Genomic DNA, 23,278 nt, shown 5'->3' with positions numbered 1-23,278 from the left:
ACTTTCCACCTCTGACCAGGACCAACAAACACCACAGGTGAGAACATTGTTCGGTCATTCGCTGGTTGATTTGAAGATTTTCCATAAAAAGTGGAAGGAAAAAGCTCCAAACTCTCAACACGCTGTCAAAGTATTTCCTTTAGTTAAATATACAGACTGCTTCCTGTTTACAGTGGCACACACATTCCTCAGTGTACGTGACTGGAGCTAGAATGCCCGTCTTGTATAAATGCTGAGATAATTCCCCTGCTCACCTGTGACATGTGACCCTGTTACCTGAACACTTGAGTCCAGACTCGCCCTCACAGAGATAGAAGCCCAGCGACTCTGTGACCCGCACATCACACCTACGCACATGGAAGTGGCAGCTGCCGGTGCCAGTCAATGACATCATCTGGCCCCCGGGGTGGTGGTATCTTTACAGGGGCGGGTGGTATATGTCGCACCATGTGTGGTGGAGTCTTTAACCGACTGCTTGGAGAGGTCACTGCCTGTTGCAGCAGGTCCTCTGCTAGCATGTAATGTTCTGTATGTAGACTCAGGTGTTTTCTGCAGCGAGCAAATCAAAACTCACAGGTGTAGTTTCTTCTCCCGTGTCACAGTCCGAGCTGTTAGTTGAGGCGAGTTCGTGCCGCGTTCAGCTTGTTTTCTGCGGAACTTCCCGGAGAGGACGCGCTGAGTGGACCCAGACTGCGCTTCAGGAATGCGGGGGCCATTTTTAGACTGTTTGTGCTGATGTTGTGTCACTGGCCGCTTCACACACAAACACACACACAGTGTCTCGCTCAGCACTGACCTTGTCACTGGTCAGAGAGGAGGGGGAAACCACGCCTCGCTTACCGGACACGCCGGGACTGTTTCCGCAATTCTTCCAGAGATTAGTTTTGTTGCCAAGCGCTGCCTGTCATCTATGTTTCATGGCGTGTGTGCATGTGTGTGTGTGTGTGTGTGTGTGTGTGTGTGCAGTCCCTGCAGAGGAGCATTGACAGTCAGGCCGAGCCCTGACTCACAGCTCCGTGTCAGGGCATGGTTTCCTCCCACTCCTTGTATATTTTATAACAAGGGGTCAGTAAGAAACATGCAGGGAGTTTTATCTCTTCCCATCAATCCTCAGTTGTTTTTCTTAGTTCATGTGATTCATACAAATGCGAACACTTGTCCTACTGGCTCTCTTCCACTCTCTTGTCCTGCTGACTGGTGAAAAATAACCTCTCCTGCTGCGATGCCAGCCTTCAGATCCTTTCGGTGGAAGTCCGGGTGCAGGAGGATGGTAGCGTTTTGTCTGCCAGTGCCACCGTCTGTCTCTCTACAGCTGCTTCAGTTTCCCACCTCTCATCCCCATCTTAGGCTTCCTTCCCCCCCCCGTCTTTCCTCCTCACCTCTCTCTGTTTCCACTGCCCCCCTCCTTTTTTTCCTCCTGGCTGCCAGTGGCATTCCTTGTTTACCTGCAGTGTGCATGCGTCAGAGCGCCTGGCCCAGGCACAGTAGTAGTAGTGATGCTGTAGCACTGCAGAGGGATGAGGGATCTGTACCACGCTGCTGCAGTCTGACAGCCAGCCTCCCGCGCTCCCTCGGGTCGTTGACCTCTAACACTGCAGCAAACTCTGTGCACATCACGTACTGAGATGGAGTAGTTTTTAGCTTTAAGCAGAATCTAAAACACAGCCGATAACTAGTCCATTTGTATTATCATCCCTACACAAAGAGGTGTAAGTGGAGGTGTAATTTCATCCTCTCAGCTGAAACAGTGAATGATGTTTCCACCTTTTTCTAAACTGCAGATTAAGACAATACTTCGACCGGTAACTCCGTCCTTTCCAGCTGACTTGTAGTTCTTTTGTGACATTATATCAACAAAAACAAGAACTTCAAGAAAGTGGTAGTCAGTAATTGCAGAGAGTGAGATCATGTGTCTGTCTGCGTCCCCAGAAAAAAAAAAAAAACTTGCGAGTGAAGATGAGTGACTCACCGCTGGTCCGACAGTGACTAACAGACTGATTAACAGTTCTATTTTTACAGCGGTTTTCAACCCAGAAGTCGAACTTTTAAACAAGGACCGCCGAGTGTCTTGTGCAGAGCGTGTGTATTTATGCGTGCACGTATAGTTAAAGGCCCGTGTAATCCTCAAGCGTTCAGAGCAGGCGCCCAAAATAGATCCGATCCCATTAGGATTATTAGCCAAAATTATCCAGGGTTAGTAAAGATGGAGGGTGCAGGGGATAAAAGACAGAGAGGCGGGAAGATAACGAGCTACACGGCAGGTAAGGAGGAATTTGGCAAATGCAAAAGATTTAAAAAATACATGTTATGCTTTGTCGTTTGACCATTTTAACTTTCAGAAACTTTTACACACTCAGAAAGCAAGAAAAGGGAAAAGTTTGTGCCCAGCAACTAGTTTAGCACATACAAATCCATTTAGCACAGCTGCTTTTTTGCTAGCTCAGGCGTGTGTGAGCTGACCTATCAGAGGAGCCCGGGTTATGAGGAGGAGGGGCTTTAAAGAGACAGGAGCTAAAACAGACAGGGCAGTATGATATCAATAATGCATTTACACCTATTCTAGTAATATATAGATACAATTATGACCTTCAAAATGAGCCTAATATGTCTACTTAAAGATTTGTAACACTGACTATTCATCTCAGTTATTATATTCCTTTATTCTGTAGTCGACAGTCTGGCAATTACAGGAAATCAGGGACATCGGGCTCATCAAGGCCCCTCCACAAGCAAAACTCTAATCTAATTAGTGAGCATGTAAAACTTTGAAGATGTTGTTGAAATTCTCTTCAGGCGTCACAACTTTGTCATCAAAATGTGTTAAAGACAAGAAGACAAGCTGTCTGAAGTTGCTCAGGAACGGAGCCACGTGATCCGTGTTTCTCAGCTTTACTCGCTGTCGTGTTAGTAGTCGGTGCTGGATGCAGGCAGGCAGAGCTAAACTACCACCGCCACTGAGTAACTCTGTGACCAGCCTTCGCGGCCTGACCTTGTCCTGTCTAAATCACCTGCGTGGCTGTCTGCCCGGGCGCTCTGCTGCAGCTGCTCTGTAAGCAGAAACACGGTCGGGCACACTGTGTGCCTGTGAGAACCACGAGCGATCGTCACCCGTGTGCCTTTCAGCATGCAGAGGGTGAAGACGAGACGGGCGTCACGCTCAGAGAAAGTGCAGTTCGTAGATGAGGGTGGCGCGCTGCATGTGGAGGTAAACAAAGGAATGTGATGGATTATTCTCCTCCTGCATCCTTCTCCATCTCTTTCCACCAGCTAACCCCGCCCCCTTCATCCTCTCCCTTCCACTGGCTCTGCTGCCTCCTCCCTCTCTCCTCTCTTGTCCAGTGGCGGCTCAATGATGCAGTGATTCATAGCTGCAGTAGGCGCTGCCTGACGGTCATGTGACCAAAGCCTGCCTGACAACATGGGGAACAACACAGCGCGGCACATGCACATTCTCACACTCTTTATTGCACACACACACACACACAGGCGGCAGAAGGGCGCATGCTCACATCCTCTCATCTTTCTCCCGATCTGACAGTAACAGCATCACGCTGATGCACGGATGAACGTCTACGCCCTTCGCGGCGCATCTAGCATTTATGATTTCACCGACATCGCCTGTCAAACAGCCCTCTCAGCAGTATCTGCACAGTAAACGTCGGCGTCACAGTTGCACAGTGCAACACTCAGCCGTCATGCATTATTCATGATCTTTATATCCCCATACCTCGAGAATCACCTGCAGTTCATCCTGCTGACTGCTGCAGTCTCGTGCACACTGAGTGTTTATTGTTATAGCTCCCAGCAGTGTGTTTTTGCTGCCTGCTGCTTCCTGGTGCATACCAGGGCGGCAAAATGGTCGAGTGTTTGGGGAAACATGCATAATGTATAAGACGTGTTTAATGTACAGCGCTGTCCTGTTGTCGCTCTGCCAGTCGTATTAACAAACTCTTCCTTGTTGGCACCGGCAGCGTGACATACTTTCCACAATAGCACTGAAAACCAACTCTCCTCACTTCCTTGTTGTTTATTCTGTGTGCAGGTGGAGCTGGGCAGGAAGCAGGAAGTGGTGGTTTACGACCAGAGCTCCAAGGAGGCGGGACATCTGTCCAAAGATGGCTTCGTGCACATTCTCATGGGAAAGCTGGAGGGCACCTTCCACAAAGTCTCTCTGCTCACCGGTACGTGATTGTGTGTGAAGCGAGATTCTTTCCTGTCTTTTCTTTCTATCCCTTTTTTTTTTTTTTTGTATCTCTCTATCACCCTCCTTCTGTCGCGCAGTGGACAGGTGTGATCCCCGCCTGATTTGAGCATAGATGTCCTTCCACAGTTTGCTCAGCAGATGTCACTGACGAGCGCACAAGTGTTCATCTCCTCAGTGACGTTATTCGAGTTGTTCCTTCTGCATTAACTGGCGCTGAGACTTCCAGAGGTGTGAGGATGGAGATGGAGAAGCGAGAGGAGGAAGAATAAAAGCACGCTGCCCGGACACAAAGCCCCTCTGATGACTCTTTGATGTTTAAGCTTCTCCGGAGTCGTTCTCTTTCCCCCCCAGCATCACCCAAATAAAGCCGAAGCTTAACTTCAATCCTGTGGCCTTATTTACCACAGTTATTATCCTGTCATAGTGTCCACTAAGCACACTAAGACTTATAATTGAGCCCCAGCAAGACTGTTAATAGCCTCATTGAGTTAATAACATCTCGATTGCGGTGGCTGCATTTTTTTTTTTCTTTTTAAAAAGGGACGACGTTAAGCGTCCGTTCTGCAGCCGAGGCTTATGAACGCGTCCCAAATGTGTCAGCGCAGAAAAGGAGGGGAGCGTAATCTGCCTCCGTCAGGATTGGAAAATGAGACGGCAGAGACATGCTGTTCAGGGCAAATCTGTGCTCTCCTCTCCACATCCTCAAATTCTTCTCCTCCTCTCGGCTCTCTCTCGCTCTCTCTCTCTCGTCCTCTCTGCTGGGAGATTAACACTTTTTCATGAGTCATTCATAGATGCCGAGGATTGCCTCAAAGCGCCCGAGCTCCACAATTAGTCACAGTCACTGAGATGTACTGAGCACATGCTTAGGCTGGGCGCACCCACACACACACTCATGGCCATGTTCAATATCACACACACACACACACACCGCACTCCCGGTGATTGTCTCTGAAAGCCGGGATTTTCCTCCTCAGCTTTTTTGATCACCCCTCTTAATAAAAAAAGACCTCTTGTCAGCGCTTCCCTCCGTCTTCTTCCCTCCATCAGACTCCTCACTTACGTTTCTTCAGGAGAAAGAAAAAAAAAAAAAAAATCACACGTCTTCCATTTCTGTCCCCCCGCTTTTCTGCTGTTTCCACGACAACAGTGGCAGAGAATATATTCCCCAGCAGGACTCAGCCAATGGCGTCGGCTGTTGTTTGGGTGGTTGTATTATCGGGGTCAGTGGAGCTCGCAGCCTGCGTCTGTGCATGCGAGATGGTTACATGCGTGTATGTGGGCGGGACGGGAGGTGTTGCGTGCACACGTATGCATGCATGCATGTATTCATGCAGGATTACGTGTGTGTGTGAGTGTGTGTGTGTGTGTGTGTGTGTGTGTGTGTGTGTGTGAGAGCTGCAGGATCTGTTTGTGTGTCGCAGAGTTTCCATGAGAGAGATGGCGTGAGAGACGAAGAAGAGGAAATGGTTGCCGGGGAATTTTTAAGGCCTTTTGAACAAATCATTTTAATTAGCGAGCCATGATGTTAATTAGCAAATGTATGGGGGGGGAGACTGGTTTGATCATGGGTGTTAGTTCTGTGTGCAGTCTTTGTTTTACAAGCAACAAAAGAAAGAAGCCTGTGGTCTGAACGGTGCACGTCTGCATTTATATATATATGAATATACCAGCAACAGAAGCCTGCAGCGTCTCAATCCTGAAATATTCGGTGCACTTTCAGGATTGTTTCGTCCACAGGAAGTAAACGATTAAGTTATGTATCAAGCAGAGATGTGAAACAAACCTCCAGCTTCTGATTTGATGCTTTCTTTTCTCCCGTTCTCTATCATTGTGAGGTGAGAAGTGAATATCGTAGCCAGTTCCTTTTATTACACAGGTGCAGTGTTGTTAAATGTAGAGGAGCTTGTAGAAGTCGGATGAGGAAGATGTAGCTGGAGATGTTTCTAATATCAGGATTGTGTTGTTTAGTTTTCATGTTTGAACGTCGGGTGATTCTTTGTCTTTTCAGCTTGTCATCTTTGAATTTTTCTTTTTTCTTTTCTGATAATCCACAAACAAAATCAATCGATCAATTTTAATAGTCACCAACTAATCCAGTAAAATAGTCAGATAGGTGATATATCATATTTTAATCAATTCTCATCAGAACGGTTGCTGATGTAGGCAGGACTAACTGGGGGTGGTGGGGGAAGTAACACGAGTCCTTGATTGGCTCTGAGAGGCAAGCGAGCTGCGATCTGATTGGACAAAACCTGCATCAAGCCTGTCTGAGCTGACGATGCTGTTTGCAGTAACGACTCAAGCTTTCTAGCTGGGAGTCTTTCCTTCTCTAAATACCCAAAGACGTCATCATAGTTTCTTCTTCCTTCCTTTCTCTCCTCATTCCTGCCTTTACTCGGCTTTACTCCCCCCTCACCTCCTGAAGATTAAAGGTGCAGTTAGATTACAAACAGTAATCTCTCTCTCTCTCTCTCTTGCTCTTCCTTGATCCTCTTCTTCATCCTCCCTCTCCTCCCCCCCCCCCTTCCTCTTTTCCACACCCCCCTCTCCCCCCCTCCACCGAACCTCCTGATTTACGATGCTAATAATTCCTGCGATGACTTCATATCTGACTGACGACTTATTTTCAGCCTCGCGTACGCAGACCACACCGAAAACATCGCTGCAAATCAAGTGAGGGGCAACGCGAGCGGGCAGAAGAGGGAAGGAGAGAGGTTCAGATAGAGAGATGAGAAGAAAAGAATCCATACATGGGATGGACAGAGCGAATAAAAGAATAATTACTGAGCTTGGCGTCTGAGTGGAAGAGGATTTTCTGCCTTAACTTTCTGTTACTTATGCAGAGGCTCGCCGGGGGGGAGATTATGGCACAGAGACACATTTATCTAAAGAAGTTTATGTGTTTTTTTGGGTGTTTCAAATCAAATTTAATGACTTAAACTTTCCGTAAACTGTGAGGATTGATTGCATTTGGCAGATAAGCTGCACGAACGACGCGTTACACAACCTGGGCACACGCACAGGGAACGTATTGATCCGAAAACAATCGTTGGCTCCTCTCAGGTTTCTGTCCATTCACCAAATAATCAATAACCCAAGAAGCGCGCTACTTCCTACATGTGGATGATGTCATGGAGCGCGCCGTGTCCCAGAGGAGCCGTTGTTTCTGTGAATGAGACAAATAATCTGTGCAGCAGATGAATCTCACTCCCAGCGTTTTTTTCTGTTTGAAACATGTATCACACAACCTGCCGTGGGAGTAGGAAAATGTTTATGTGAGCCGCTGCGTGTCAATGCATGAAACCGAGCCGGGGTTCAACATTTCACATGCTTGTGTGCACACGTATGTAATGACTTCATCTGTGACTGTGTGAAAGTGTGTGTGAGAAACATGTCTCTCTGAGGACAAGCCGTATTTTTACCACAGAAAATGATCTCACCCAGTTGGAGCTCGGGCTGATGTGTCTTGCCTTTTTCAGAGTTCTGTGTGCGTTTGTGTGTGTGTGAGTGTGTTTGTCGAGGAGGGAGAACATCGCTCGGTCGGAGCCAGCTGCCTCCCCAGTGGGTCTAAAGTTTGCGTGTTTCCCACCAATCTGCAGCACGCAGCCAAAAAAACCCAAAGACAACACTGCCTGCTAGCGTGTAGCTAGGTGGTATGCTAGCCGATGCCAACTGCGTAGCTGTGTCATGCGTCACACACGGCGGCTCTGATGTGGGCCCGCCAGGATGAAATGTTTTGATGATGGCCTTCGAACCTCATGTTCTAGTTTTAGCAGGAGAAGCTGCGGAGACGGAACAGAAAGAGAATGATGATCAAAACAGGGAAACGGAAGAGAAACACAGAGAGAGAGAGAGAACATGCACTTCTGTTCTGCAGATGAAAAGAGAGTTGGATAAGAGGTGGGGATGAAAACGACAATGCATTTTATTCATAGCACACACACAGACTGATCGCCGGAAATTAGAACGACAGGAAATCAGAACGCATGTCATGAGCCGGGTCATGACAGAGGAAATGAAGGTGTGGGGAGAGGGAGGCCGGCAGGTGTGTCATCCATGTCGTATGCGGAGTTTGCAGATGTGCAAAGACTGCTCCTAATCTTCCCTCGCGCCATCTGCCAGTGTTTTTTCCCGCTGGATTACTAAAGCGTCACACGACCGGGTCAAAGAGAGGAAGAGAAAAGAGCCACGCGAGGAAACGAGATGGAGACGAGGGGTGACGGCGCGCGCCAGACGGGTTTAGATCCTCCGCGCTGTGGAGACGTGCAGGGCGGCGTGGACGCGGTCTCTGAGGGCACTCTGCCACAACCTGTTATTATCCTCATCGCTAATTATTATTCTCGATTGATTCATCGGAAGTGACGCCTTCAAATTACTTTAATTGTCCAACCGACAGTCAGGATAATGTGTCTTTTAGCAGCTCTTAGTGCCAAAACAATGATGCACAATTCACTGAACAATCTTAATTTCTGATCAGTCACTTAAGTTGAGCATTTAAAAAGCGTTCCTTGGAGAGTGTGTGTGGCGGAGCCGCATGAGTCAAGGTGCTCTGTCCACAAGGTGACACCCTGACAGGTAGGTCTGCAGATCTGACCTCCTTCCACCTGTCGTGTGTCGGCTGAACAGGCTCGGTGAGACTCGAGCTGCGTCACATTCCACACGACTTACTAACCGGGTCCGAGTTAGTTTAAGTCTGAGATCACTTGAGAACCTGATGCTTCAAATCTTTTTGCTTTCTCTTTCTCACATCTGACCGGCAGTAACTTTCCAAAGTCTCCACAGTCTGACGTGCAGATCGTTTCTTGTGTAACACAGAGAAACAGCGCAGGTTGATGATTAATATAAGGTGCATTACGTAGTACGTAACTGGGACACAGTTCTGGTTTTAACAGGTTAGCACGCCGACTCCCACGCTGTCAGAATGCCAGCTCGACGCCAAAGCACACAGGACGAGACACGGCGATGACATACTGATGAGAGGTATTAGCAGATGAAAGGTTCCCCCCTCTCTCTCTCTCTCTCTCTCTCACTCTCTTATTTTCTTTCTCTCGTTCACACACAAACTAAAAACACACACACTAAAAACACACACAGGAGCTCCTGTGCAGCCCGGGGCTTTGATGAGATCAGGTTAGGGTGTGACTGCACAGACAGAGGTACAAAGGTCAACTCAGTCATGTGTCATTCTCCTCTACTGTTATACAAATGGGCGGTGGCCCCTGTGTGTGTGTGTGTGTGTGTGTGCGTGCGTGCGTGCATGCGCGTGCGTGTGCATCAGAGAAAAGCAGAAGAAGTGAGGTAATCGTGGGAGGCCGAATCTCACAATGCAGCCGTTCACTGAGAAATTCCAATGAGCTACATAAGGAGGTCTGTTTGTGTCCGTGTGCATGTGTGCGTTTTTGTGTGTCTGCGCGCATGTCAGCATGAATATGTGCATATGAAGTGGTGCGTGCACACGCATGAGGCAATGCCTGAGAGTGCATGTGTGTGTGTGAGAAAAAGAGAAAGACAAAACAGGAGGAGGAGGAGAGTCGTTGAGGAGATGAGGTAATACTCCTCATTTCACCCTGAATGTGTGTGTTTGTGTGTGTGTGTGTGTGTGTGTGTGCGCGCGCGCAGGGGTTGAGTGGGCTGCATTTATGTGCATTCATGTGTGTGTGTGTCAGTCAGAGTGTGTGTGGTCGGGGAGCTCATTCAGCGAGACGGGCCGTCATGCTGACCTGTGTCGTGTTCAGAGCTGAAAGTCTCGCTTTATGGTTTCTTCTCCTCCTTCTGGAGCCCAGCAGGAAGTCTCCACATCCTCTGAACCGGCCCGAGTGGAGAGAGAGAGCCAGAACAAACACACACACAAACACACACACACACACACACACACACACACATACCTGCAGAGTGATGATGTGCGAGCGTGTGTGCGGGATGAAGAAAGCATCATTTTGTTGCTGCTCGCAGGAGGTGCATTCCCTCGTGGGCCCAAAGGTGCTGCGAACAGCGCCATCTGAAGCCCGTTTTGGGTGAGACAGGAGCAGAGTGCTACCTGTGTGACGGAGATCAGGCTGACGTGATCAATCGACACCGCGTAGCGCTCCGTGCCTCCAGGTGTGTTGTGATTGGCTGCAGCGCAGGTCAGAGAGGTTGCACGTTTAATTACGCCTGTGAGCCTCCTTTCCGTCGCCCCCCCCCCTCTCGTGACCTCCTCACCTGCCCTCTCTGCACCTCCGTCTGCCTCCCCCTCCATCTGACCCCTCTCCATTACGCCGTCGGGAGCTCCAGCAGATCAATGATTTCATTGAGAAGGAGCCAGTGGTGCCATTAGGAGGTGAGCTCACCTTCCCCGGGGAGATCTGACACATTATTCTCAATGACCTCGCCTTCCTCTCCATCCGTCCTTCCATCACTCCTTCAGCCCCTTCACCTTCAAACCCCCTGCTTCTTCCCCTCCTCCTCCTCCTCCTCCTCTTCCTCTCCGCTCCCTCCTCTCTTCTGTTTCACGGTGCTGAGAACAGAGCGCTATTTTTAGGCCCAGACTCCTGCGGTCGTCACATCTGGCGCCAGTGGCCTCGGTGCTCTCACCCTGGCCTGTAGATACACAAACACACTCACACACACACACACACACACACTGGCCCCACCCCAGCCGGCACCACGGGAGCACAAAGGTCAAAGAAAATGGCCTACAAAAATATCTATGACATCACCTCCTTGCTGTGAGAAGTGTTACAGACGTTTTGAGAAGCGGTGACGTAATGCTCTGTTTTTCTGCAAACAGTCACTGCGCAGGTACGCAACGAGCTCCTCACACCTTTTGACGAAGCGCCGTGCAAACGATTAACTCGCACAAACCCCTGCGCATGAGCCGACGCGCACACACATGATGTAGTAACAGGGCCCGGAGGAGGCCCGCAGCGAGTTTTATGTAACAATGTTCTGTTTCTGCCAGCGTTCTCACCCCCTCCCTCGTCCGTCTCATTGGCCTCACATGATGAGCTTGATGTCATTTTCCCCTTCTTTCCCTCAAAACCAGGAGAACAAAAAACAGGCCAGTGCGTGTGTGTGTGTGTCTGCGTGCACGTCACGGTGTGTGTGTGTTTATGTGTGCGCTTCTGTGTGTGTGTGTTTATGTGAGCCGTTGCCAAATGTTTCCACCATGACGTGATCTCGCTGCTCTGCTCGCCTCCTGCTCCTCTTCCCCTTCTCCTCCATCACTCAGAGTCCTTTCTGCCGGCTCGGAGTGGGCCACACACACACACACACACACACACACACACACACACACACACACACACAGTCATATGTATATACTCTTGCGTGCAAAGAAAAGCGAGACATTTTTCTCCCAGATGCATAAGAGATGTGCATGAATTCTTTGTGGATTAGAGCTCCACACACACATGCACAGCAGATAAACGGAGATGTTGTGATTGTTGAAGTCTCTCACTGTGTTGTATGCATGCAAAAAAACAAATGTGATGTCCTTAAACTCAGCAGGTCGGTGTAAAATGATCTAAATTCACCAGTACGTCCTGCGTTACGTTGCAGTTCCCGTGGAGTTGATACTTAAGATGCTTGAGTTTCTTTTAGGATACAATCAAAACTTGAAAATGCAGATGGCCTGACTGTGATATAAGAAAGTCTTCACCCCAAAAGTAAAAGATTCAGTCATTATCTCCTCACCGCCACGCTGACGGGAAGTCAGGTGAAGCTTCGTACTTCCCACAAAACATTTCTGGAGCTTCACTGCAAAACATTTTTGCTGCGTTCTCCTAAAGAAAACCCTGAAGAAGATTAAAAACAACCTAAAGAAAACATAAAGCTGCATATATGTTAGCTGGTATAATCCTGCAGAAGCCCCAACATCCCAAATTGATTTGAAAATATGTTATATTTTCACACAGTCCAGTTTCTTGCCCCCCGCTTCAGACGATTCCGAAGATTGTATGTAAATAAAACCTTTTAATTTGGGATCTCAGAGCTTTCAGAGACTTGTTTTGCGGACTCTCTCCATCAGCGCGGGGTCGAGTGCGTTCACTCTTGGGTGATCCTTTAAGTGTCAGCCTTTGGTTTTGATGCACTTTGCTTGTTTTACAGCAAATAAAGCTTGTGGAGAACTCCTGTGTGACAGTGTTTGTACCACGGTGCCCTAAATGCGTCTCCCACGGTTGTTTAATCTGCGTTGTGTATACAGTACAGTCACAGTGCATACCTTGTGGCTCCTGCTGCATTTGAAATCCCTCTAGAGGACTTCTGAACATCCCCGCTCGCCCCTGCTGTCACGCATTCATCCGGCACGGAATAAAAATAGTTTGTTTAAACGGTTACCTAGGCAGTGTCAACACATCGGGTCAACAGGAGCTGAAGCTGAGCAGCGTGCTAACCCAGACCCGTTTCTCTCCGGCGCTACGCCCCCGTCAGCACCTCATAACTCCGACCTCGCCGCGAATTTAGGCCAAGCGCTCCGTAGTTTCGGCTGCTGCGCCATCAGTTTACCGCTGCAGCACTTCTCCTGATGACTCTGACACACATGTGGAGTGGAAATTTCCAAAGGCAGAGGAAAAAAGGGGGGAAAAGGAGTAGCTCGAAAAAATGATGCTAGTTTACCCGACCCGGAGCTGGCCCGCGTCCACCGGATTCCATTCATGCTCGGACTGCCCACCGCCGCTCCTGTCGTAGCGTCATTCCCTGGAAACAATGGTGGATTCCTGTTTATCACCGTGCCGTCTTTGATGCTCTTTATCTCTGGCATTCCACAGCGCTCCTTCCTTATTTACCTAAATTGGTTGCCATGTTTTTTTTTTCTCTCTTTAATCAGATTTAGCCTGCACCTCCTCCTCCGTGCGGATGAGGTTTCTGTTTCTTGGCAGCCTCCAGAATTGTGTTACAGTAGGAGAAAATCTATTTTAAATGCACAGTTTGTTAATAATTTTCCAAAGAGAGAAAGAAAGAAAGAAAGAAAGAAAGAAAAAGAAAGGAAGAAATAAAGGAAGAGGGGGGATTTTCTTCTTTTTTTTCTTTTTTCCAGGGCTCATTGGCACAAGCGGAGCGGAGAGTTTTAAATCCTCAGCGGTTTTAACACTTTGCCTGGTATGCACGCTGGCTTGTAACGGAGGTCTTATTACCGTAAATACATGCTGACCACACACAAACTTTCTGGGCTGAACCTCGGAGGGCCGCGTCGCTTCCTGATAGAGACGGCTGGATTTTCCATCGCAACAGGCTAATTTTGGAGTTCCAGATTGAGGAATGCAGCAGTTTGAGATCATTCCCCGTCCTCCTGATACCTCCTCCTCCTCCTCCTCCTCCTCCTCCGCACACACACAAACACAAACACACACAAACGCACACACACATGCGTAGATGAAGAGGCCACTTCCCTCTCGGTTGTGTAACTATTTCCTGTTTCAGATAAAGTGACATCAGGGCTCGACCCGGGGTGAAAGAGGGACACGCCTAAAGGAGCCCAGCGTGAACGTGTACAAATATGTGTCAGGAGCGAGTTTCTGTTCTTTCGCTTTAAGTACAAAACCAAGAAAAAAATAAAAAAAACAACATCAGACGCTCCACCATCAGCTTTTTTTTTTTTTTTGATGCAGGCGTTGGCCGGGCGCACACAGAAGCAGCTTGCCCAGTTCCTCTCACGGCGTCACGTCATTCCCTCTCTATTGTTCCTCTGGAGCTGGCGGAGTGATGTCACTGCAGCGTTCTGGATGTGACACATTCGCACAAACGCACACACACACACACACACACACATGCAAACACAGCGTCTCCGGGGTCTGGAGTGGCAGGAAAGCCAACCCTGACCGCGGGTGTTGTTTTGCGATAGCCGCTGTCATTGTGTCCCGTACGCCCAAACACAGTCTCCAGGGTGTAACGCCTTGCTTCTGCTTCATGTCTCTGCTTCTTTATTTAATCCGTTCCATTATTGTAAATTTGGGATCCCTGTCCAAAGCTCAGGAACATGTAACCTCACCGGGGAAAACCCAGCGCAAGTATCTGTCTTTCCATTTCTGTTTGGAAAAGACTGATTGTAAGATATTTTATTTCCTCAGGGCGCAGATATGCATTTTGAGGTCAGTGGGAAGAAAACTGGGCCTCACGGGTTTTAACACATTTCTCGCTTGTCACCGTGGCCGTGAGTCACGCCGCGTGTGCCGATGAGATAATAGGAGTTGTTGTGTAAAAGGAATATTGGGGGGAGACTCACCACACCACTCAGCGACAGGCACAGACGGACACCGCAGAGGCCACAGAGAGACGCCGCGCCGCTGTCTGAGAGAGTCTGAGCTAATTGTGAGACAGGTAGAGCTGGTAGACACTGAGCAGTGTGTGTGTGTGTGTGTGTGTGTGTGTGTGTGTGTGTGTGAGGACCAGATGGCGTGGCTTCCAGCATCGGTGTCAGGACAGTGTCTGTCAGCCTGCCTGCTGCGCCGATAGGAGCTAATTAACACTGAACTGATCTGAGACCTGCCCGTCAGTCTGAGCGTGGCGGCGGTACAAGCTCATTAAAACCAAACTGATCCGCCGTCAGCTCTCCTCTGTGGGAGCAGCGCTGTTATTGCACGTGTGTGTGTGTGTCAGACGGCCCGACATGCGAGAGACACGACGAGGAAGAAGACACGGAGAAGTTTTCTCGGCGTTATTGCCTCCCGAGTGCTGCGAGGAAACCCCGTGCATCCCGGCCCGGGCCATTAGCATTTAGAATGAAATAACAATCCGTTATGCTCAAGTGAAGCTGTGCAGACAAACTCACCTCTGGGGAAATCAGACGAGAGCACACACACACACACACACACACACACACACACATCATGCTTCATCTTTTCATTCCTGAGGACTGGTGTGCTCAGCTCCTGTGCATATTTAGCCTTTATTCTCACCCTCACACACACAAACACACACACACACACATGCATTACTCATCCACGCACCGCCGTCAGAAAACAGCTGTGAGCCGTCTCACTCGCGGCTAAAATTAACATTCACTTTACACACTCACACTTTTTACACAAAGCCAACGCACACAGGCTCTTTATGCATGCACACATACTGTACCATCACGCCCGCGGTCACATTTCATGTTGAGGCTTTACAGTCTTTTTGTCCACACACACACACGAACACACACACACACACGACTGAACATCTCCAACTGGGATTTTTAAGTCGTTCATCTGGTTTACGAGGGCCCGTCTGGTCCTGAACGCCCCCCTCGGTGCGTTTGATAGCTCTTCTCTCCTCTTGTGTGTGTGTGTGTGTTGTATACGTGCGTGCTTCCGTGTGTGTGTAAACTAATTTTCTTTGCGAGTGCGATAGATTTACTGGTGCAGTAGCCTCCAGTGCTGAGCTCCTCCAGGGGGTTAAGTTGTTTGGAGGGCAGGGGGTCTGCTGCATGACTGATGTGAGCAGGCCTCCCCTCCAGGCTGCACAGATAGAGATGGAACTGCCTCATGCGTGAACACACACACACACACACACAACCATGTGAGTGCCTCAGTGAGTGCTCTCTTAATCTCACACACACTCCTCCCGCCTGCTCTTTACATCTAAGAAGCAGCTCCTTCCATCCTCCTCTGGTTTCTTCCTCGATTGCACCTCCTCGGATTTTCTTTTTTTTTTTTTTTTTTTACGTTAACAGCTTCCGTTTATCGGTCCCAGAACAGATATTTACGCATAATCGCGAGTTGATTCTTCTGGTTCTTGGAGCACAAGTGTTTTTAACTTCAACTAGCTTCTCTTTTTGTTTATTTGTCAAAAGATTTGCCAGAATTATGTCGAGTTTAAGTAAAAAATGTAGTTTTAAGTTGTAAAAGTTTTCCCCGATTTAGATCAACAAATGTCAAAATAAAGATTTTTAAAATAAATGTTTTGATACTTAGTGACACAAACACAGTTCATACAGAGCCCCTCACACACACACACACACACACACACACACACACACACACATTATGTCCCTCTGCGATATGACGGCATCTTTTCAGCTTCCGTCTCCCTATGGATTCAACCTCCCCCCTCCAGCACCCCCAGCTACCTCATCGCCCCCTCCTCTCCCCTCCTCTCCCCTCCTCCTCCCCTCTCCTCCAGCACCTCCTCCTCCATCTCTTCCCCCCCCCCCCCCGATTGCTCCATCCTCCATCCATCCTCCCCTCTCCCTCCCCTGGTGACTACTTCACCCCCCAGGCATGGCAGCTGTGTTCTCCTGTAGGCATTACATCACTGCAAGAGCAGCCTTGTTACTGATCCCCTGACAACCAGCACTATCAACACACACACACACACACACACCAATATATGTGCACTGTCAGATACACACACACACACACACACACACTTGTGCACGGGCACATATGCTTGTGTTTACGCATACTGAAGCAAATAACTGTCCACTCGTCCCTCACCCCTGCAGCAGTGTCCTCCCTCCCTTCCTCTCACCTTGCTCCTCTTCACGACTGCAACACACACACACACACACACACACAAAGTTGAACTCACACACACACAGACACACACATTAACTCAAAGTCTTCATCAGCCTAACCTGCCCTATCCGGAGAATGACGTCTCTCTTTCCCGTGATATCCTGACAGATGATCCGCGGTGTTCGATGACGCTCCTGTCGCTGCCTGTCTCACTGAAGAGGGACGGGTGCTGACAAGATAATGTGTATCAAATGAAAAATATTTTATTTATATTATTATATCAGTACAAACTATAAGGCTGTACAATTCAATAAGACACTATCAAAATCAGAATATGATATCGAGAAGCTGCAATATTTTGGTACAAGCGACAGATTCCATCAAAAGTCACATCGTTGTTGTTTTAATAGTTTTGTCAGTGAAAATTAAAATTGTGATGCAAAAATGATCCTGAATCATAAAGCAATCATAATATCTGTATATAATAATCATGATATGATATTTTGATCCATGTCTGGGAGCCCGAGTACAGACCTAGATGTTCGATTTTTGCATGAATCTAGATTTTAGTTGACAAGTAAGAAGATTTGCCTCAGTCGCTTGAAAACTACTAAAAAAAACAAGTCAAAATAGGAATAAAAAAATATGTATTTAACTGGAAATAAACCCTGAAGAAGAGCAACATGAATGCCTCCTCCAGGACAAACAAAAACACGGAATATGGAGGAAAAAAATGATAACGTGCAAAATATATGATGTCCGATAAATAAAGGATTGCAGTCAAAGTGTAAACGTGTTTGGAGCGAAGCGGAGAGAAAGATGCCATCAACTTCTAGGTCACACCTGTCAGTTTAACGAGCCAATACTTCAGTGTCGTGTTGCAGCGGTGGACAGGTTCCACAGCACGCCACGGTATAAAAACCGACTGCTGTCATACTGTGAAAATCTGCTTAACTGCTTAAGTTTCATTCTGTCACATCGGCCAAAAAGTACAAGACGTAACATTTTGTGTAACAACACCAAAAAAATCATTCTTGAAGCGATATTTTCTTACCCGACAGTGAAAATCTCACACGGTTGCAACCCTTACTTCAGTATTTAACATATTTGCATTGGCAGTTTCACATGTTCACCGCCTTCATTTCTCGCACATGAGCGCCGCTCGTTCTTCGTCGCAGTTTGCAGCATTCAGAACAACTTGCGAGCCGCGTCGCTGGTGTTCGAGGCCCCTTTGGCCTTTTACCCACCGTCTCTCTTTCAGTCTTACACCGCTATCTCATACTCGTCTCCGCTCATCACCTTGTCTGTTTTGGCTGTCGCCGTGTGTGTGTGTGTGTGTGTGTGCGTAAACCGTGCGTTGTCCCGGCAACAAGCCCTCTACCATAAAAGCACGCTCTAAATCTAAGAGTTGTCAAGAGGCGGAGGGTGGAGGTGGGAGGTGGGGGCTACCCGGAGTGACCGACCTACCTATTTCTGTCGCGGCAGGGAGGGCAGCACATGTGCCGTCAATAAAAAAAGGCTTGGCTGTCATTTTTAGCGTCTTGGCTGTTATCCTCTAATTAACACACCTCCTATTCTGAGCCTTGTTACCCTGCTGAGGACTAGAGGAGGAGGAGAGGGGAGATAAAGGCAGCGCTGTTTGCTTCAGGGAGAGTTAAAACGCCAGCGGTGGCTTTTGTTTTGCCGCTTCTACCTGCTGTGTGTGTGTGTGTGCAGGTGTCGGAGGAAGTGTGTTTGGTTTTTTTAATGCCTTCGAGCCAACACCGACAGAACAACCAAACCCCCCGAGGTGTGGATCAGAACCGGGGTGATGATCGGCGTGTTTGAAGTGTAGTGACTCCCGTTGACCGCGACCTGCTCCAACCGGCTGCAGACGAGGAACAAAATGTGTGTGATGAGAGTGTTTCGGTGTGTGTGTGTGTGTGTGTTTTGTTCTCTGTCCCTCCCAAAACCAATGTCTGCATTTTTCACAAAGCTCATCATCATCGCCAAGTGACCTATTTCCTCTCCCACTCCCGCTCTCAGTGACCCGGAGTTGAGCAGGAGGGTGACGTAAGGCTGTTCTCAAGCGCGTGTGATCATTCAGAGGTCTGCAGTGATGAGATGAGGTCAGTCATCAGCATGCAGCTGGCCCCCTCACCAGACAGCTTGTATAAGCTTATTTGCCCCCTTTTTTGGAGCTGGGCTCACCGCGGCAGATGACTTAATGTACTTGAAGCTCATCTGACCCGGTCTGAATGTAATCAGTGTGCCGTGATGTCCCAACCTGAGACACTGAACAGGCCGGCAGAACTCATGAGAGCTTCTGCTTTACGGAATCTGTTCTGCTTCCCAGCAGGAAAGGAGCTGACAGAAAATGGAAGCCGCCGTGTTAAATTGCTAAATCGTTTTTTTTGGACTTTAAAAATGTAGTTTTAAAAGCTGCAGCAGCGTGAGTTTTAGTGAGCCTTCAGTTCTCTTTGATTCTCCTCCAGCGGTTCTGTTCAGTCCTGTGCTGCTGTGTTTCCATAGCTGGACTTGTGGCCTACATGTTTGTCATTCCATAGTAAAGTACCGAGAGTCTGTGGCCTGTCAGACGGGTGATGTCTGCCGACCACAAGCTAGTTTGGTCTTCTCATCACCTCCAGTCGTCCCTTCCTCTTTTGTCTGCTTTCGTTTCTTTTTTCCTTCCTCCCCTTCTCCTCTCCTGTCTACCTTTTCGTCCTCCACACAAGAACACAGTGTCCTAACACAGGCGCGTTAGACATGAACCAGCGCAGGAAACACGGTGAAGTCACACACATTCCCGCACCTTCAGAGACAAATCAGCTTTCAACACACTGACACAAGTCCTAATCCCCCCGCTGCACTGTGCAGACATTTAAGGCAGTCGGCCTAATGTAGGAATTCAGCGTCTGCATACTGATGCACTGTACAGATCTGTTAAAGGTGCAGAAGCCACATTTGAAAAGCAACAATTTTGTAATTTTTTTCGAGCAAAAATGTCAAACATTCGTCAGTTTTCAGCTTCTTAAATGAAATGATTTGCTGCTTTTCTTTGTCCTTGGTGATGTTAAATGAAGAGTCTTCAGGTTTTGGACTGATGTTCTGACAAAAGAAGCTATTTGAAGAGGTCAGCCTCTGGCTCTGGAACATTTTGATCAGCCTTTTTCAGAATATTTTTAGACTAATCGATTAACTGTGGAATTAATCGGATGATTAATCGACTTTATTTCAAGTTCACAAACCCTCAGCGAGCACGCAGACGTCATGCTTCATTATAAGAAGCCACATTGTCACACACATCAGCACAAGCTTCTTCTTATAAGCCAAACATTTTCCTCCGTGTAATCAACAACACAGACTCTCCAGTGTTTCAGCCGTACGTATATCTATGAAGCTGTGTCTTCGACTCCATCCTCCCCTGATCCGCTCCGCAGCGAGGCCCCTGAGGTGGCCGCATATTTGTTGGGTGAGTAAGGAATGTGGTTACATGCCTTAGACATTAGCTATGACGGAGCGCTGGCTCCACAAGAGAGGGAGGGTGCAAGGGAGGGAGGAAGGGAGGGAGGGTAGAGTCTGAGCTCACGGCAAGTGAGCTCATTCACCCCCAGAGCTCGAGGAGAGAGTGCAGCTCCGTCATCCTCTTTGCAGAGAGAGCGAGAGAGAGAGAGAGAGAGCAGGAGGAGGGAGGGAGAGGGAGGAGTGTAATCCAGCGACTGAGCGAATGAGAGAAGGGGAGAGTGGAGCAGCACAACAATAGTGGGCTGCTCTTCTGGCTGTGGACTCACAGAGACAGAGCGAGCGCTCAGAGAGACACACTGACGCTCTGTGGAGCAGCTGCAGGAACATTACAGCTGGCTTATTATACAGCCAGTTCTGTTTTTTTACAGACACTTTTGTTTTTCACTCCGGCCGTCTGTGTGGGCGACCGGCCCTCACAAAAACCACAGAATTTACTGAATACTGACGCCGGAGCATTTTAGGAATTCTTGTGGTCATTGCATGGGATTTTTGGCTATAGGTGGACTTGAGGAGTGTGTCAGCAGACATTTTGGACTAGTTTTTTGTTGTACTGTTCTCTGAGGGTCAGCGGCTGGACACCGGAGCAGCTGTCCTGGTCAGAGTGGACTTGAACACAAGCAGGAGGTTGTTTTTTGGTCTTACCTACTTACACAAGAGGAGAAGACACTTCTGTGTGTTTTGTTTGGACTTTTTTTTTATCGTGTGGCGAAGGGGCTCGCTCCATCCCTGAAGGAAGGAGCACCAGAACATTTGTGTGTGTGTGTGTGTGTGAGGCAGAGTGTGTTCTGGGGGATGCCTCTGGATGTGGTGATTGCCCCAGCGGAGGACTGTTTTTGGCCGGACCTGCAGGACACAGACATGAGGCTGAAGATCAGGGTCCGCCGGATGAAGGAGGGGAGAGAGCTACGAGGTGTGTATTCACCTGGATTCAGAGCAGGAGAAGTGAAGTGTGTGTGTGTGTGTGTGTGTGTGTGTGCAAGTTATAAGAGTATGAGCACGTCTTCGCAACAGAGTGAAGATGCAAAGATTGTGGAGTGTGATTTAATGTCTGGATTTGACTGCTGGGGACGTTTTCTGATGCTGTGTATGAAGGCCAAAGCGTGTGATAATGGTGTTGTGCACTGCAGATGAGTACAAAGGCTCAGCGGGCTCTCAGGTATTGAGGTATTCCAGCCCAGACGCGCTTTGCAAATGAAACATAGATGTGAATCGAATTTCGTGCGGCGAATCGATAGTGGGATTTACCACCGCGGCAGAGAGAACACATCGCCGAACGCGCTTTAATTGTTTTCCCACCTTTTTGTTTGCGCAGTTAATGTGTTTAGAGGGACAGAATGGGGGGAAAGGGAGGATTAAGAGGATGACATTATGAAGACGAGAAGCACTGAGGAGGAAAGAGGGGAGAGAAGAAGGGCTCGTGGGGAGAGAATGAGAGCCGTGACCTGCGTTATGACATAGTGCTCATGCTCTCTCAGCCTGTGGTCATTGAGATGTAAAACTATCACAAAGCCTCTTTCTCTTCCTCCTTCTTCTCCTCTGCTCTTGGCTTTTCTCTCACTCCTCTCTCTCTCTCCCTCCCTCTCTTTCTCCCTGCAGAATGGTGTCTTGTGGAGATTATGTTATCAATATGTGTGCAGTGTGCACCGCAGGTGTCTAACACAACACCTTTCACACAGAGCGGCGAGGCAATGCAGAGCTGTGCTGCTGTGGAATAATCCCTTTCATATCACTCGACAGGAATATCGCACCAAATATTCATTAAAAAGGAACGCGTGAGTCGGATCCTCCGGGTCTCAAATGTGCCAGAATATTAGTGTAAAGTTTGTATGCAAATGTAGAAGCTGTATGCAGATCAGTGCGTATCAGAGAGCCGGTTCAAAGCAGTTTGCACAGCAGCCCTGCACACCTGCCACACTTCACGCTGTTCCTGCAGGTGTGTGTGTCTTGTGCACACACACTTCATGTAAGCCAGGTTTTTATAGCTTCAAGTATCAAACTCATTAGCTCAGACACAAAAAAAAACAAAAAAAAACAATCCCATGTTTGCCGTCGGCAGGTGAAAATAGACTTGCGTCTGTCACAGGTTATTTTGAGACACTTCCACTCATCTCTGTGGAAATAGACTTGTGACTGCAGGCGAAATTAGCGGGAGGGTTTATAGTCCTGTGTTGCATTAACACGTTCCTGCTGAAACAGCACTTGATCAAAGTGACACACTCCCGCTATCTGCCCGCTAAGATAGAAGAACAATAAACAGTTTAACCAACAGCCAGGGTGACGTGATGATCATACAGTCATCCGGGGTCGTCATCGACCTGACGCCCCGCGTGAAAACCGATGACCTCATCCCTCCCGGCTCATCTATGCTTTTGTCAATCTCCACATTTCTGACAGACGTGGCCCACACTCTTAAAAACTCACACACACTCTCGTGGCTTCACCAGGCTGCAGCGCTCCCTTTGTGGAGCTGAGTGGGACATGTGTGCAATGATGTCATGTTGGGAGGGTGAGGGAGGGATGGAGGGGAGGGGGGGGGGGTGTTACATTGAGATGCTAATGTCCCCCTCATGGTGGAGGGGACAGCTGGAGGGGCACAGAGGATGGCGTCATGTCTCCCCCGATATGAACCACAGAAGAGAGCGATGGAGGGAGGGATGGAGGGATGGAGGGGGACTCATTCAGGCAGATCAATGCCCCCGGGCTCTGGAGTGTTGTATGTGTGTGTGCGTGTGTGTGTGTGTGTGTGTGCGTCCTCTCCATTAACAGACGAGTTAAAGAGGGCAACTGAAAGCGACTGAAACACACAGAGAAGCGAGGAGGGAGGGGAGGGGGTGAGCTTGTATTGACGAGGCAGTCGATTGTACCAGCAGCAGTGATGTAACAGCAGAGCTCCCGTTAACCACCGCAGCCAGGCAGGTGTTGTGTGTCTCCGTTCGTCCGCTCAATATCTCCGGGATTCCACTTCCATTCATCTCTCAGCTTTCCGCATCGATTCACAAAGCCGAGCAGCGCCCCCCCCCCCAAAAAAAATCCAGAATTTGATCCAGATATCTTCATTTTAACACACACTTCTTCTTCCTCTCTGTGGGATTATAACCTGCATAATCTGAAATGTGAATATTAAGTTAGTTGTAGGAAGTGACTGACG

The 23,278-nt window shown here is 48.5% G+C and overlaps 1 protein-coding gene across 6 annotated transcripts in view; it reads left to right on the top strand.

The window, feature by feature from the left end:
- The window catches only part of dusp8a (dual specificity phosphatase 8a), a 46,137-nt gene that overhangs the window by 14,258 nt on the left and 8,601 nt on the right, over positions 1–23,278 (top strand). For 5 of the 6 annotated variants that reach the window (XM_030425583.1, XM_030425580.1, XM_030425579.1 and 2 more), the window contains one exon: positions 4,043–4,181. In XM_030425583.1, the coding sequence (XP_030281443.1) occupies positions 4,043–4,181 (139 nt within the window). Of the gene's footprint in view, positions 1–4,042; positions 4,182–20,207; positions 21,041–23,278 lie in introns of those variants that run through there. The other variant, XM_030425584.1, reaches the window with a different exon arrangement.

The sequence above is a fragment of the Sparus aurata genome, chromosome 8, assembly GCF_900880675.1.
Source record: "Sparus aurata chromosome 8, fSpaAur1.1, whole genome shotgun sequence".
Taxonomy (NCBI): Eukaryota; Metazoa; Chordata; class Actinopteri; order Spariformes; family Sparidae; genus Sparus; species Sparus aurata.
Note: the sequence above shows the minus strand (reverse complement) of the source record. Positions and strands in the feature narration are given on the sequence as shown.